Source organism: Podarcis pityusensis, assembly GCF_964106645.2.
Source record: "Podarcis pityusensis genome assembly, chromosome: 12".
In the NCBI taxonomy this organism is placed as follows: domain Eukaryota; kingdom Metazoa; phylum Chordata; class Lepidosauria; order Squamata; family Lacertidae; genus Podarcis; species Podarcis pityusensis.
Window position 1 is genome coordinate 44,910,962 of NC_138037.1, and position 17,758 is coordinate 44,928,719.

A 17,758-nucleotide genomic window follows, 5' to 3' on the forward strand; every position below is an offset into this window, starting at 1 on the left:
TTTTAAACTAATACAATCTGATAAAAAAAGGGCTGCAGTTTCCTAAAAATGAGAATTGGCTAGTGTTTTCCAAGCAAGTGCTGCATTAATCCTTGGCCGACCCAGAAGTGGATCGGGTTGTTCTACAATCTTGCGCACACTCTCACACGCGTACACCAGATGTCATCAGCACATAGGCAGACAGCGAGGAGGGGTGGGGGATAATTGCCACCTCTGAGCTAATCAAATGCTCAATCTTATGACCAGGAAGATCAAGAACTGCTCCCTGCCTTGCAGGCCTTTTCCCACCTGGCCTGGGAGGGTTGGGCTCTGACTGACTCCAGCTACAAAAGCTGAGGTTGCTGAACAGATTCTTGGGCTGGGGTCTTGTTTGGGGGAGCAGGGTTGCTGCCATTTTTGATACTGTCCAGATCTTTAGATTATAATTTATGTGAAAATTGTTTAATGTGGTTGTGTACTTTTGGCTGTTTTATTTATTGCTTATGTAAGTTTGTAATTATGCAAAAAAAAAATTATGTTGTAATCTGCCTTAAGAATGGTTTTAACTATGGAAAGGCGGCGTACAAATAAAATTATGTATGTATCTAGATCAGGATTATGTGCTCTGCCCACCCCCGAATTGTGTGCACTTTTTTAAAAAAAGGTTGCCGCTGCCAGAATCACTAGAGTGGCATGGAGCACACCCATAGCCCAAATGAGGGGTTAGCTAGAAACAAATCCCATTGAAGTCAGGGGGGGCATACAGAATTGTACTATTAACCAAGTGAAACTTAAACACGGCACTGAGAAGCAGCTGTGTTATTCTTTTAAGCCTGTCACCAAAAATAGGCACTTTGCAAGTGCATCTAGACATTCTTGCTTTCCCTAGCACATGCTAAACTGCGCAAACTCCTGCATGGCGTCTGCACATCTGAAACACGCTGCTTTTTAACCAGTGCTGTTTTTTCTAGAAAAACAAAACAAGGTGTTGGAGCTCATCTCCCTTGTTCTCTTAGAATGGTAATGATGCCCATCTAAGAGGTGGCGGAGCTGAGCTCCGTCTGGGGAAAAAAAAACCCTTTAAAAATAATATTTATATTTGCTTGGTTTTGCTCATTACAGGGAGGTTCTGTAAGCTCAGTCGGTAGAGCATGAGGCTCCCAATTTCAGGGCTGTAGGTTCATTGGGGATTGGACTTGGTGACCCCCCATGGTCCCTTCCAAATCTATACAATTTAATGTTTCTTCGTTTTACTTTGAAGTAGCTCCAGCTGGCTTCGGTGGAACTTTACTCTTGGGTGGCGTGCGCATAGGACTGCAGCCTTCATGTCCCCTCAGAAGCAAGTCCCATTGAACTGAATGGCCCTCAGTCAAGGGCTGCAGCCTAAACCGCTCTTGTTACAGGGTAGTAATCTACATGCTCAGGGCAACATTTCCTGCCACGTCAGGCCAGGGGTGCCAACTTGAATAAAATATGGCGGGTGGGGGGTGGCAGGCAGTGCCGGATTACCGAATAGGCAGAGTAGGCATCGGCCTATGGGCCCCATGCCTTTCAGGGGGCCCTCGAAACAGATCAAGATAATATTGTGTAATAAAATTGGTGAGTTAAAATTCTTGGTTGGTAAATATCAAAAACGTATTAGGAGATCATTTGCGGGTAACATGCTGTGCATTTTAAATTACACGTTGAAAGAAAATTATATGAAAATGATGTACCGTTGGTATTTAACTCCTAGTAAATTAGCAAAAAAGGATAAAACGGGGTCAAATGTATGCTGGAAATGTAAGGAAAAAGAAGGCACCTTTTATCATATGTGGTGGGAATGTAAGGTAGTAAAACAATTTTGGGAAATGATATATAATGAGCTGGAAAAAATGTTTAAAATAACATTTTCTAAAAAAAACCCCAAAACCCAAAGCATTTCTTTTAGGAATTCTAGGTGCCAAAATCCCAAAGGAGCAAAACATATTATTTATGTATGTGACCACAGCTGCGAGGATGTTTTTGGCCCTGAGATGGAAAGAAGATAAAGTCCCTACCAGAGAAGAAAGGCAGATCAATTGATGGATTATGCCGAAATGGCCAAAATGATCAGAAGAATCAGAAATCAGAAAGAACAAAATTTTAATAAGGAATGGGGGGAAATTGTAACATCTTAACAACCATTGTAAACAGTTAAAAGTCGTTAGTAAGATTTGGAATGTCACTTGTCGTTTAATGGCGAATTTTGAAGAGGTAAAAAGATTTTGGATTATCATAAAAGATGCAGGAGGAAACGATTAACAATAGGACCCACATAGAGGAAGAGGGAAGTCCATGCCATTCTTTGGAATCTTGTTTTTTACGTGGCATGCTGGATATGTGACTATAAAATTTTAATCTGAAAAAAAATCAAATAAATAAATTTATTTTAAAAAGGAGACCATTCGCAAGATTTCGACTACCTAGGGGGGCCTCCACAGGGTTTAATCCGGTACTGTCCCGAGGTAAGCCCTGCCCCACAAGATGTGGCGCACACAACACACACAATTTGAATGGAAACGCTTATCAACTTTTTTTGGCGGGGGGGGGGGGTTCAAAATATTCCATAAGGGAACTCGCCCCCTAGTAACCGGGGGCAAAATCCTGAGGCGAAGAGGGAGCAGAGGACGCCACTTCAGGGCTTGGCGCGCGCTACCGGGTGTCTCCTTCCCTTCTCCCCAGCCAGCCCGCGCGCCCCGCGCCCCCCTCCAGGGACCCGGCTGCAGCCTCAGGCCTCGCCCCCTCCCCGCGCGCCCGGCTCCTTAGCTCTGCCCCCTGGAGTCCCGGCGACGGGCTTCCTCACAGGCGCCGCACAAAAGCCGCCGCTTCCCCCTCAGGCGCTTCGTCCCCGGGGCTGTTGCGCCGCCTTCGCCGCGCGCAGTCCGACTCAGGCGGGCAGCACCGAGTCCGGAGCGGGCTGGCCTGACTTTGCGGGGAGCGGAGGCGCCCTGGCTGGGGCGTCGGCCCTCCTCCTCCGGGAGCCGAAGCGACGATGGAGCAGCAGCAGCCGAACCACGAGCCGCACCGCCACCCGGCGCAGGAGCGCTCGCGCTCGCACACCGTCACCACCACCGCCAGCAGCTCCTTCATGGCCAACTGGTCGTCCGCTTCCAGCACGCTCGCCTACGACCGAGAGTTCCTCAGGACGCTGCCCGGGATCCTCATGGTGGCCGAGATTGTAAGTAGCCCAAGCTGAGGAGGAGCAGCAGCAGCGCGTCTCGCTTGCTCCCGAGGAAACGCGCGCCGCGCAGGAGCTGCTGCCGCCGCCGCCACAGCCCGCGCTCGCTGGGACCGATCACAACCCGGACCTCCCCGTTTATCCGGGAGGGAGCCCCACTGAGTTCAATAGCGCTTACTTCCGAGTAGACACGGTTGCGATTTCCGCTCTTCTTCTTGTCCGCACCCCCCTCGCCAGTGCATTTCTCTCTCTCTCTCTCTTAAAATAATAATTTTTATTAGTTTTCCAAATTTTAGCAAATCTATCCAAATTATTAAACTTAATACAATTTTTTTTGAAAAAAAATATAATTAGATTTCCGCTCCTGTTACAAATGCTTCCTGATGTTGCCACTTCATTCTTCTAGCCAGTGCATCGCTCTTTCCCCGCCCCCAGGCAGAAGGGTTCAGTTCCCAGGGCAGGTGTAAAGTAGAAAATGCAATAAAATCAAATATCTGAAGCCTCTCTCACATGGAATTGGCTTTGTTTTGGAGTGTTTTAGAACGGGATGTGTTTATAAAATAAAGCTTGGGTGCAAGGATCCATCCCTGCACTCCCCTGGAACTTGGAATATTTCATAGAATCTGAGTGGGAAGGGATCTCCGAGGGTCATCTAGTCCAACCCCCTGCAACGCAGGAATCTTTTCGCCCAATGTGGGGCTCGAACCCATAACCCTGAGATTAAGAGTTTCATGCTCTGCCGACTGAGCTATCCACGTGTGCGGCTTATAGTGGATGGAGGAAGAGAGAAGAAAATGACTTTATACATGCTCAGAGGCACACCCATTGCTTTAAAAGTGCCAAGACTTGAGCATTGTAAGCTAGTCACAAACCCTGCACCAGTTAATAAGAACTGATTTGGATATAACTGAACAGGTGTAGTGCTCCTTTGGAGATACCATTTGCAACATGGAAATAGGATATGACTCCCTGGGCGTTTCTTCATTGTAACTCCATGCTGTGAGCAACCTCCTAAAGGGTAGAAGAAAACAGGGGTGGGAGAAGGAGAGGGAGTCATTCATTAAGATCATTTTAACTGCTAAGTGACCTCAATTCCTTTATTTTGTTACGAGAGATCTGGAAGATACAGACGGTTGCCTTCAAATCTGCCAAAGAACGGTTTCCTCTCTCCATTTCTGTTTCTTACCTGAGATTTGCTCTCCACTGACTTCTTAACATATCTCTCCCAGCTTGTTGCAAATTCATTCGAGCCTGACAGATCACTTGGACAGCAGAGAGTTAGACAAAGAACCTATGCCCTGGAGTAAGGGGGGGCTCCTTTTTCCCAGCTATCTGAATAATAGGCTTTTTCGGAAGCTCCTTGGGGCCATTTCCTCTGGTTGTTTTTTTGTGTTGTTGAAATGGAGGCGCTAAAGTGGTTGTAGGCTGGACAGGTTATTGTTGCCCCTAATAGGTCACCTGAGGCGAGATTAGAATCCTGGTGTCAGGTGAATCCTGAATAACTCAAGCTGGGCTCATTCACAACAGTCTTTTATCTCCTGTAAGCACTTCAGTACCTATGGTCAGAATGGCATTCTGTTAAGCCTTTGGTAGTGAAGAGGAAGAAAGCTGCCCAGGAATGTGCCTAACAGCCTAGATATCCGCTCCCAAGAATGTGTGCTGTAGGAGAGCCCAGAGATGGGAGCCCAGAGGTGCCTTGAACAACTCCCATTATCAAGGTGTGTAGTATAGTATTATACTATAAAAGGTGAAGGTAAAAGTACCCTTGCCCGTTAGGTCCAGTTGCGGACGACTCTGGGGTTGTGGTGCTCATCTCGCTTTATTGGCTGAGGGAGCCGGTGTACAGCTTCTGGGTCATGTGGCAGCATGACTAAGCCACTTCTGATGAACCAGAGCAGTGCACAGAAATGCCGTTTACCTTCCCGCCAGAGTGGTACCTATTTATCTACTTGCACTTCGGGCTTTCAAACTGCTAGGTTGGCAGGAGCAGGGACCAAGCAACGGGAGCTCACCCCGTTGCGGGGATTCGAACCGGCAAGCTTCTGATTGGCAAGCCCTAGTCCAACCCCCTGCAACACAGGAATCTTTTCGCCCAATGTGGGACTCAAACCCATAACCCTGAGATTTATAGTTTCATGCTCAGCCGACTGAGCTATCCACCCACCCGTGCCCCTTATATACCTTATATACTATACTGTGGTCTAATCCACTGAGCCCCTTGGGCTTGGCGATTGGAAGGTCGGCGGTTCAAATCCCCGCATCGGGGTGAGCTCCCGTTACTTTGTCCCTGCTCCTGCCAACCTAGCAGTTTGAAAGCACACCTGTGCAAGTAGATAAATAGGTACTGCTGCAGTGAGAAGGTAAATGGCATTTCCGTGCACTCTGGTTTCTGTCACGATGTCCTGTTGCACCAGAAGCGGTTTAGTCACACTGGCCACATGACTCAGAAAGCTGTGGACAAACGCCGACTCCCTCGGCCTGAAAGCGAGATGAGCGCCGCAACCCCATAGTTGCCTTTGACTGGACATAACCATCCAGGAGTCTTTTACCTTTTACCTTAGTATAGTATAGTGAATTGGAAGTAGACTACAGCAGCAGGTGTTTATGTTACCCATCTTTTCTTTAATTTTTTTTAAAAGAAAAATATCTATATGCTGCCTTTCTGTATTGAGCAGGTAGCCTGAAGCACAACCCAACAATAGAAAGGTTTTTAAATTGTAATACAGTGGTACCTTGGTTTACGAACTTAATCTGTTCCGGAAGTCCATTCTTAAACCAAAGCATTCTTAAACCAAGGCGTACTTTCCCATAGCAGTGGGGGGCTCAGTTTACAAATGGAACACACTCAACATGTTCTGCTTCCAAGGCAAAGTTCACAAACCACAACGCCTACTTCTGGGTTTGCAGCGTTCTTATTCCAAGTTGTTTATAAACTAAGCTGTTTTTAAACTAAGGTACCACTGTACAGGCAACTCACCTTTGACGCGGGAGTTGCGTTCTGAGGCACCACATATTTTAAGTCAAATTGCCTATAATACAGTGGTACCTCGGGTTAAGAACTTAATTCGTTCTGGAGGTCTGTTCTTAACCTGAACTGTTCTTAACCTGGTTTTGTTTTGCATTAAAGTACGGTAGTTGAGAGGGATGCGGGTGGCGCTGTGGGTTAAACCACAGAGCCTAGGACTTGCCGATCAGAAGGTCGGCGGTTCGAATCCCCGCGACGGGGTGAGCTCCCATTGTTCGGTCCCTGCTCCTGCCAACCTAGCAGTTTGAAAGCACGTCAAAGTGCAAGTAGATAAATAGCTACCGCTCCCAGCGGGAAGGTAAACGGCATTTCCGTGCGCTGCTCTGGTTCACCAGAAGCGGCTTAGTCATGCTGGCCACATGATCCGGAAGCTGTATGCAGGCTCCCTTGGCCAATAAAGCGAGATGAGCGCCACAACCCCAGAGTCGGCCACGACTGGACCTAATGGTCAGAGGTCCCTTTACCTTTACCTGTAGTTGGTGCAAAAGGTTGAAGCACAGTATCTTTTTTGAGGACCATGTTGAAGGCAGAATAATGTTTGGTTTGGTTTCAGCATGCCTGATGGCATGGGAAAAGGGCTGCTTAAAGCCCAATGTTTTATTTCTTTAGAATAAATAAAGGCATTTAAATTTATCTGAAATGGTATCAAGAATGCTCCTGCAGGGGAAATGTTACTTCATGGGAACGCCGTGTGAGACTGAAGATCTGCCCACATGGATCAAGGAGTAACTGTAACTGTTCTGTTTTGTTTTCGTCCTGGGCCTTTGTTGAACAGGTTATTTACATATTCAGAGCCTCTCTTCTAAAGCCTGTTCCATAGTGTACTCAAGAGGTAGCTCTCTCTCTCTCCTGCCACACTTATTAGCTGCCACGCCTTCAGTGCTGCGTTCTGCCAAAGTTCCTGAAAGTTATTAGAGAGACCAGAGTGCTTTTTGTTCGAATGCTTTCAACATATACTGTACTTCTGACATCTCGCTACACAAAACGGAAATGTTCAGAATAGCAGAAAATGCTGTTATTTGCAAACAGCGATCCATAAGCTAGTTAAGTCAGGCTGTGTAAATATAAAGTCAGAAACATTCCTGCTATGATCTTGACCGTTGGTGCTTCAGCTCATTATAAAGAGTGCTGTGTGGGTTTTGGGTGCTCACCCCTAGCACAAATTAATTTTAAGTGGTTAATGATTAGGGGATCTAAAACCCTTTGTTCTGCTCCTCTCTCTTTTTTCTGCAAGTCCTCCTTTATAGCTTTTATGAATTGTTCTACTTGACTGTTTGGCTTTGATGATGTAAATAGGCTGTTTGCTTGATCACATATACCTTGATGCCTTGGGGGTGGAAAGCTGCTGTTGGCTTTGCAGATAAAACAATGGATTGGTGGACGGCTCAACTCACTTCCTCATGGCTTCCAAAACAAAAGCGTCCTGATAGGAAACAGAGGCATTTTAGAACTTTGGGAATAGGACGGGTGAAGAACTATGTTACAAAATGTTGACTAAAGCTGCAATTCTTATGCCACACAACCAGGGAACAAGTCTTGATAGAATTTACTTCTGAGTAGCGATGAACCGGATTGCACTGTAAAATGTGCTGTTAGCTGTAAGGAGTATTCATAGCTGGGGCTGTGTGTGTGTGTGTGTGTTCCTCGTCAAGTACACCTTTAAAATAGTTTAAAATAGTTCAGATACCAAGCTTTGTTGTTTTGTATTCCCCAAAGCACTCTCCTTCGAAGTGTTCTCCTAACTTACGGCTGAATTCTCAAAGTTGCTTTGCTCTTCTTTCATACCTGTTGTTTGCAGGTAGTTATTATTCATATTTGCAGCACATAATGGCTGCAATCTATAGGAATTGTTTGCAATATTTTGATTTGTCTGTGGGATTCTTTTGGAGCAGGAGTCCCATCTTCGCCAATTTGGTTATTTTGCATAGCTGCTTGAAAGGAAATCATAAGAAATGGATGGGTAAAGATTCTCCTTGATAATTACGGCAACAACAAAAAACAACAACAACAACAACAACACACATTTGATTCCTTGCAGCAAAATAGAAAATAGTCACAGAGAGTTAAGAGGGATGGTTGCTCTGAAATTTTGAGATAGCTCAGTTGATAGAGCATGTGACTCGGGATCATGGGTTTGAGTCACAAGTTGGAAAAAAGAATCTGGCATTGCAGGGGGTTGGACTAGATAGCCCTCGTGGTCCCTCCCAACTCTACAATTCTATGATTCCATGCCAGTGTTTGTGGTCACCTTCACTTTCAGGCCTCAATGAAAAAAATGACCTGAAGAGGGCTGAATATATGCTTCAACAGGCAGACAAACTGGGCTGCAAACAGTTTGTGACTCCTGCTGATGTGGTTGCAGGCAATCCTAAACTTAATGTAACAAACACTGATAGTGACATTAGAGAATGATGAATAATGCTCAATTATTTCATATTGGGATGTTCAGAATTTCCTTGATATTTAGCCAGTGTGGTGTAGTGGTTAAGAGCGGTAGTCTCGTAATCTGGTGAACCAGGTTCACGTCTCCGCTCCTCCACATGCAGCTGCTGGGTGACCTTGGGCTAGTCACGCTTCTCTGAAGTCTCTCAGCCCCACTCACCTCACAGAGTGTTTGTTGTGGGGGAGGAAGGGAAAGGAGATTGTTAGCCACTTTGAGACTTCTTTGGGTAGTGATAAAGCGGGATATCAAATCCAAACTACTCTTCTTCTTCTTCTTCTTCTTCTTCTTCTTCTTCTTCTTCTTCTTCACCACTATGCTCTTTCTTGCAGTTATTGCCTATCTCTTGTAAAGGATAGAACCATACACTAAGCTACCTTCAGCAACAGCATTCCTCTAGGTCAGGCCAGTCCAACTTTTCATACCAAGTGGACTGCAAGAATACTTAAACATGGAATTCATAGCTGGGGCTGTGCGTCTTCCTTGTCAAGTACACCTTTAAAATAGTGCCTTATAGTGAAGCTGAAAGGGAAATAGGTGTGAGGCTCTGGCAGGGTCCTAGAGCCCTCCTACCTTCTTCCCAAAGCTGGGAAAGTTCTAAACTTTGGCAAGGAGATAGGATGACTCTGGGACCCTGTTAGAGACCTCATGTCACCTTCTGAAAGCCCAGGAGGGCTGTTGGTGGGGAAGGGGGTATCAAATGTTGCTGAGAGCGCCAAAACAGTCCTTGAGGGATGTCTTGTTTGGTGCCATTATTGTACCTTTAGTAACATGTTGTTATCTTCTTAGTTAAAAGAGTGAAAGTTAATATAGAGCTAAGAGTAGTGTTCGAAATTCGCCAGGTGCCAGCTACATTTTGCATCTGGCTATTGGCCACTCGCAGCCAAGTGAAGATGTCTGGGCACCAGGATGTCACCGGACGCCTCCACCTTCTGGAGGTGTCATAGCTGAGGATCCTTGGATCTGGACTGTTTTAACACACTAATACCCCATCCTGTAGAATTCTATATTTTATCTGCAAAATCAGAATGAATTTCAGGAACCAAAAAGTCATGTTTTTCAATATGGCTTTCTAGCCGCCTGATCCCAAAATGGCAAGTAGGCATTTCTGTTTTGGTGGCTGCAACCCTCTTCCTACACTTGAGTAGGACCCTGGCAGAGACACATGCCTGACTGGCATGTTCTCTCCCTCCTGGTCTTCCTTCAAAAGCTTTCTTCAGCCCGAACATCACAGCGACCAATGCCAACAGACACCGGCACACTCGGGGATCCGCAGAGTCTACGCAGCTTGTGTAACAGACCTCAGCAACTCAGCATTTTGGCTAATCTACTTTATTTACATATAAGCACACATGGAGCACTGCAACATGGCTCCCTCTCTCTCTAGCATCAGACAGCAAAGAGAAAGGACAAAGGACAATAGTCCCACTTCACGGAACACAGTAACACAAACATCATGTCTCTGTCACTTCCCACTCTGTGGAATCAAAACATACACCGTCATGTGATAGACAACAATCCTATGACTGCAATCACGGAGCAGGAATTCTAACAGTTTATGCAGCCATTTGGCACCTAGCTTACATATCTGAGTTTCTAACACTGGCTAAGTGTGAAAATACTGTATTTTATTTTATTTTTTAAAAATTGGATCATTGCTACTGAACACAAATTAGGGATTTTTCTGAGGGCAGGGACTGTTTTACTCCTGATTTTTGTAATAAACTCTGGGGGCCTTTTGGATAAATGATTTGAATACTATATAGGGCAAGCTCTCTCCATCCCTCTGTCTATTCCCATAAAGCTTCCCTTGTTTATTTTTTCCTGTGATGCAGGTGGTGCCTCTCATAAGGCATTATGTTTTTCTTTCCAGTAATCTTATGATTAAATAATGAGACACTTCCAAGCTGTTACAGATCCTGTTGCAGAATGTTCAGGTTGCCAAGGATGTGGTCCATGTGTTTACTTTCTGTACAGGACGTTTGAGAGGACACACGTTTTACTAGTAAGCTTAATGTTCAGAGGCTACCAAAACCTGACTGTAGAATTGTTACAGGAAAAAGCAGAAGATAAACCTGAAGCTTGACTAATTTCTTGCCAGAGATTGCATTGGAGTTCCATTGCTACCCTTTTTAATGTGGAATTTTAAGATGAATTTTTCTTCTTATCTCAAAAGGGGAAATATTTACAGTGGTACCTCTGGTTACGTACTTAATTTGTTCTGGAGGTCCGTTTTTAACCTGAAACTGTTCTTAACGTGAAGTACCACTTAAGCTAATGGGGCCTCCCGCTGTGCCGCCGCCGTGCGATTTCTGTTCTCATCCTGAAGCAAAGTTCTTAACCCAAGGTACTATTTCTGGGTTAGCGGAGTCTGTAACCCAAAGCGTATGTAACCCAGGGTACCACTGTAATGGCATTTTGGGTGAAATCATGTGCCTTTTGCAAATCCTATCTGGTTTTTGTGGACCTCTCAAGGGGGAGCGCTGTGGAGACACGGGTGGCACTGTGGATTAAACCACAGAGCCTAGGGCTTGCTGATCAGAAGGTTGCGGTTCAAATCCCCGCAACGGGGTGAGCTCCCATTGCTCAGTCCCTGCTCCTGCCAACCTAGCAATTCGAAAGCCCGTCAAAGTGCAAGTATGTACCGCTCCAGCAGGAAGGTAAACGGTGTTTCCATGTGCTGCTCTGGTTCGCCAGAAGCGGCTTAGTCATGCTGGCCACATGACCCAGAAGCTGTATGCCGGCTCCCTTGGCCAATAAAGCGAGATGAGCGCCGCAACCCCAGAGTCATCCACGACTGGACCTAATGGTCAGGGGTCCCTTTACCTTTACCAAGGGGGATGCATGAGGGCAACTGAACTACTTCACTTGGCCCAAAAGAGCAAATAGCTGCAGCTCTTCCAGCAGTGAGACTAGTGTTTCAGCCATACTAGTGTTCCACCCCCAAACCAGTTTTATTGCTGAATGTGAACTGCAGATTTTAAGAAGTAAAATCTTCCCAAGAACATCTAGCAACAGAGTGTTGAGGACATCGACCTCCTGATTGCATCTGTCCTATACACTTAAGGTCACTTCATTTTTGAAATCTTTGTTTTATATACACTAAAAGTGGAGGAGGGGAGCAAAGTACTCTGTGAATATTTTACTTAGCATCTACTCTTCCTGTTCAGGTAAAATTCCCAGTGTAGTCAAATTTCAAAAGTTAGCAGATCTGTAAATTTTGGGTGAGTTGTTTGTTTCTTTTCTTAACAAGGTGGCTATTGGGTGGTATTTTAAAAGAAGTTACATTATTGTTATCTTTTCTTCATAATAATCAGAACTCTGCGTGAGCGTGTTCCATGTTGTGTTTGTGTGTGCATGTGTGCATACATATTAGGTTGCTTTGAAAATGTACAATTCTTTTAAACTCTGTCTTCTGACAGACCTATAACTGTCCAGTATGTTTCCTTGAGAAATATAATTTGCTGTGCTTTATTGTGGGCTGTGGTTTTTTTGGGTGTGGGTCATAAAAGCGGGAGGTTGGTGGTGTCAAAAACAGGGGAAAAATGAAAGGTGAGACATGGAATGAGCCCAGCACATCAAGAAAATGATGGAGAGATTGACAAGGGAATGAATGATCATTCAGTTCACATTTGGATTGAATGAAGGGCTAACGAAACAAAAAACACCAAGACAGCAATATGTACTCAGTGCTCATATGGAGGAAATTCTCTGGTCTTTTAAAAAAGGGTGTGTGTGTGTGTGTGTGTGTGTGTATGTGTGAACAACCCCTGACTTGCAGCGCCCACCTATGCAAGCTTATTTAAAGGTAAGCCCCAGTGTGTTCAGTGAGATTTATTCCTAAGCAGTGCTGTTTTTCTGGAAAAAAGGCGCGCTGGAACTCATCATGAATGCCTCCCTTGTTCTCTTATAATAGCAATGGCGCCCACCTGAGAGGTGCGGGAACTCAGTTCCAGTGAGTTTCGGCTGAAAAAAGAAGCCCTGCTGCTAAGTAAATGTGTAGTCTTAAAGTATTCTTCCTATTTTGTTTTTGGCTTCCGTCATATGCAGGTAGAGGCTGCTATAACTGAAACTAGCAAATGTCAGTTAGTGTGATGGATAATCCATCCTTTGATACGCATGACTGAGACCATAGAGACAGACAGCAGAAATAAATGAACAGTTGTTCTTAATACATTTTGTGAATCGGCACCTGTGATTGTTTGCCCGCCTCAAGCCTTCTGTTGAACAATCGGTGCCACATAATTGTGAATGACTAGTTTAATTATTAAAGGACATATAACCGCAAAACATGTTGCTACGTATAAGTGCACTTGTATAACTGTGTGCATAACTTGCTCAGTCAAGGGAATTGTACAGCAGTTAGGGTTACAAATCTCACAAAGTTGCTCCTTGTCTTGATCCCTGAGAAAGACGTTTCTGAATTCCTATCTGCTGATTAGTCAAGACATTTTAGCCAAAGGTAAAACCTATCTACCTCTTTAGAGATACTCATAAGCATGAGACTTTTAAAGTGGCCAGAGCTCTTGGCCTATTCTGTGCCTTTTTGTTTATTATTATTATTATTATTGTTGTTGTTGTTATTATTATTATTATTATTATTATTATTATTATCTGCAGTTGCACAGTTTTGATTAGATTCAAGCCATCCAACTTTGCATTAAATGCATTAAATGTACTAGGGGTACCTATGCATATGAATTTGTACTTACAAATTTTTTATATGTGCAAATTATTATTATTATTATTATTATTATTATTAAACAAATTGCTTCAAATTGCACTGTTTTTGTGAGATTCCAGCCATCCACCTATGCATTAAATGCGTAGGTACCAGAGGTATCTATGCATATAAATTTGTACAGTGGTACCTCAGGTTAAGTACTTAATTCATTCTGGAGGTCCGTTCTTAACCTGAAACTGTTCTTAAACTGAAGCACCACTTTAGCTAATGGGGCCTCCTGCTGCTGCTGCACCAACGGAGCACGATTTCTGTTCTCATCCTGAAGCAAAGTTCTTAACCCGAGGTACTATTTCTGGGTTAGTGGAGTCTGTAACCTGAAGCGTATGTAACCCAAGGTACCACTGTACATACAAATGCAAAATAGCATCATGGGCTGTGTGCCCCAACTCTTTCACCTATCTAGCAACTCCTCCACCCCACCCAGTGGGTGAGCAGCCAAGATTATTGGCATGTAATCTGATATTGATGGATAGTGTAATATCCTTACGAAACTTTATTTGGTTGTTTGATCTGTCGTAAGGCAACGTTGCTGTACAATAACGGCTTGATACAAATTCATTATTCCAGTGGGTAACAGTTATGATATGCAACAAAAGCCCAGGAAGTCTTTTGACACCTGGGAATTTTATTTGTTTATTTTTATTTTAAATCTTGTAGGATGGGCTTCCATGGGCCACAGCCCACTTCATTAAACACACTAAAGTCTTGCCCTCAGTCAGTCTGCATGGGAGAATGATGGAATAGGGAGCAAAATGTTATTACAAACGAGACCAGAGGGCCTAGCAGCCCCAGTGTGATGGCCTGGGATTTGGACTCAGAGGCTGAACCTGAGGAATCCCAGCCTGCACAGAAGTCCCCGCCTCCAGAACCAGCTGAGCCGGGGCTGGGGCCTGAGCCTGAAGAGTCCTCACCTTAGGTGCAGGCACCAGCTGAGTCTGCTCTGGCTCCTGAGGTGATGGAGGACCCATTGCCTGCAGGTGCTCCACTCTCAGCCCCATCAGGGGAAGAGGAGGTTGCTTCTGGGTCCGGTAACCCTCCAGCCTCTCCTGAGCTCCAGCCTCTCCAGAGGCTCAGGGCAGAGAGGCGGAGGGAACTAAGTTCCTACAGGAGGAGTGCTCACCTCCAGGCCAGGAGAGGCGAGTCACCTGTGGACTGGGGCCGCCCTATGCCTTGGGGCAGATAAAAGCCAGTCAGCCCCAGTCCCAGGTTGCGGGAGCAACATTGTTGGTAGCCATTGTTGTCCTGCTCCTCTGCCAGAGTTCCTGACCTCACCTGACTCCCTGCCTTGGACCCTGCCTTGCCTTTGATGGACAGCCTCCATACCGGACCCTTGATCTTGGACTGGACTCATACCTCGCCACACGGTTGACCCTCGGGACCAGCACACCTAGAGCTAGTAGCAGATGTGTCAAAGTATTATTTAGAGCACTAAGGACAAGGAGAATCAGTCAAAAAGAGTAAAAGATCCAATGTCCTGAGTCTTCGCCTTCCTGTTTATAAAATATCAGCTGTTAACCCCATGATATTTTATATAAAAGGGGTAGAGGGGTAGTTTTGCTGGGGTGGCAAGGCGGGATGAAAATGGTGAGATAGGGATTGAGAGAGAAGAGAGAAGGTGGGGGCAGAAATAGGGGGCTGCCCTCTGCCTGCCACCCCCATTTTTATAAGGACAAATTACCATTACAGATTATATCAATTGATGCATGTCTAAAGCTTATTTTCCCTTTCTCTTAATAGTAGAAATGTCTAAGAGCAAGAAGTCATTGATTCTTTCACCTGTTGGGAATGATCAAACCAGACAATATGCAGTGAGTCACACAATACTTTAATGAGCTTGTTGGGGATTTATTTCTAGAATCTGGTTATCATCAGACATGACCAGACGCATTGTGCAAAACCCATTGGCTTGTCTCTTTGTCCAACGGAAAAGGGCTGTAGTGGCAAATATTTGCAGAGCAAGATAATCTCTGGGAGGTAATGGCCCTGCTTTAGAAAGTGCCATTGTTGAGACCAGTCAAAACTCACTTCATCACTCACAAGTGATTAATGAAGCCAAATTCTTTAAGTTAGTTACATGTTGGCATTTATGTTCTCCTTATAAGATTACGTGAAGAAGTAGAGTTTCAGAGGTGATATGACTATGTACTGTCTTTTGTTTCAATGCTTGGTAAGATCTCAGAAGCCATAGGAATTTCTGGAGAAGTTTTGGAGTGGTTTGAAAGGATCACAGTGTTCAGGTAGCATATTGGGTCTTTCCAGAAGTAGGATAAATTAGGCAAAATAGTTAAAATGGCAGAATAAATTAGACAAATTTACCCAGGGAAAGTTAAGCACTTCTAAGACTTTGTGGTTTCAACAGAGCATTAAGCACATCCTTCAATTTCCCACAGGCTTTTAAACTTTTAACTTTGCATGAATTGTGTCCTTGGTTTCTAAAACTTGTAGAATTCAGTTCTTATTTTCACAATTTTGGGCATCTTTGGTGCAGAAACTAGATCTGAAAATAAGCAAGCAGATAAATTTTAATGGTTTCAATTTTAAATAGTAATAGAAAGTCTTACTTTGCTGTATCAGAACATAAGGAAAACTGAATGAGGAGAGATGAAATAGGGGAGAGTCCCTTTCTCATGGCTGTTCCAAACCTTCTCCAGGAATGCACAGTAGAGTTTGAGTTCCAGGAAAGATGGGGTCATGAAGGAAAGAGACCCCCATGTTCTAAAGCTCCCATAAATATTTCAGAGGTACTATAGCCAACTGGACGCGGGTGGCGCTGTGGGTTAAACCACAGAGCCTAGGACTTGCCGACTGGAAGGTTGGCGACGGGGTGAGCTCCCATTGTTCGGTCCCTGCTCCTGCCAACCTAGCAGTTCGAAAGCACGTCAAAGTGCAAGTAGATAAATAGGTACCGCTCCGGCGGGAAGGTAAACGGCATTTCCGTGTGCTGCTCTGGTTCGCCAGAAGTGGCTTAGTCATGCTGGCCACATGACCCGGAAGCTGTACGCCGGCTCCCTCGGCCAGTAAAGCGAGATGAGTGCCGCAACCCCAGAGTCGTCCACGACTGGACCTAATGGTCAGGGGTCCCTTCACCTTTACCTTACTATATTCAACACACATTGTGGACTTCCAAATGTTCCCAAAAACCTGGTTTATCTTTGAAAGCTTTAAAGGTTGGAAATGGGGGAAATCCTTGCATCTGCTCACTGGTCATAGTGGGGAGATAGAGGTTGTCGTCCTGCCACGACTTGGGAAGGCAGGTAATGTTTGCATGGTGATTAATGCAAAAGTACACTTTTTAAAGAAAGGGATGGGTTTTTGGTCATAGTTGGTATAACTAAATCATATTTGATCAGCATTGCAATTTCAATGCAATGATTAGAGAAAACCCTACAAAGCCAAGAAATGGGAAGCTAAGGCTGATGATGCCTTAACAAATGCAAATACCGTATTTTTCGCTCTATAACACGCACCCGACCATAACACGCACGTAGTTTTTAGAGGAGGAAAATCCGTAGGCATGCCACCCGTAGGCATTCCCTCCATAACACGCACAGACATTTCCCTTTACTTTTTAGGAGGAAAAAAGTGAGTGTTATGGTGCAAAAAATACGGTATATTTTGCAACGTTGTAATCACAAGCTGTGCTTAATTACAACTTAACCTTCCACAACAACTTTTCCTTGGTCTTTCAGACCCAAATCCAGATGAGGCAGATGAAATGTCAGGAACCAGCAAAGATGCACTATGTTGCTTTATGCAACATCTGCTGCTGTACTGTATTGCTAGAGGAAACCTCCTGTGTGTTGACTTATGTCTGTTTGTCATTTACATCAATAATTAACAGGATGGATTAAACAGAGGGGGGCAGGTGCCCTTCTGTCACTTTCCCCCCATGCTTATCCTGGCTCACGGCAGAGGATGTATTTGTGTGGCACCACGAATGTGTGGGGAACCTGTTCTGGTGGTGGCTAGAGGGCCACGTCTTTATTCCCCTCACCCATGATGGGCCAAAGTTAACAGGTGAGCAGGGCTGCCTACCTGCCAATCAACTGACATCATAGTGACGTTACCCCAGAGATGCTACCCGGTTGTCAGGACTTGAAAAGCCAACAGCAGGACTGTCAAGCGACCCTTTGAGAGCATACCAACACAGGGAAGTTTACAAAGAAGGGCCCCACATTGCTTCTTTAAACCATGGGTATTTTAAGAAGAGGGATGAGGGTGGCGCCGTGGGTTAAACCACAGAGCCTAGGACTTGCCGATCAGAAGGTCGGCGGTTCGAATCCCCGCAACGGGGTGAGCTCCCGTTGCTCTGTCCCTGCTCCTGCCAACCGAGCAGTTCGAAAGCACGTCAAAGTGCAAGTAGATAAATAG

At 45.0% G+C, this 17,758-nt stretch overlaps 1 protein-coding gene across 1 annotated transcript in view; it reads left to right on the forward strand.

Annotated features, from left to right (window-relative positions):
• The first annotated feature begins 2,755 nt into the window (after positions 1–2,755).
• Positions 2,756–17,758, forward strand: part of CMTM8 (CKLF like MARVEL transmembrane domain containing 8) — a 36,206-nt gene continuing 21,203 nt past the window's right edge. Inside the window, exon 1 of the mRNA XM_080975110.1 lies at positions 2,756–3,178. Coding sequence (XP_080831236.1) covers positions 2,993–3,178 — 186 coding nt within the window. The 5' untranslated portion in view covers positions 2,756–2,992. The remainder of the gene's footprint in view (positions 3,179–17,758) is intronic.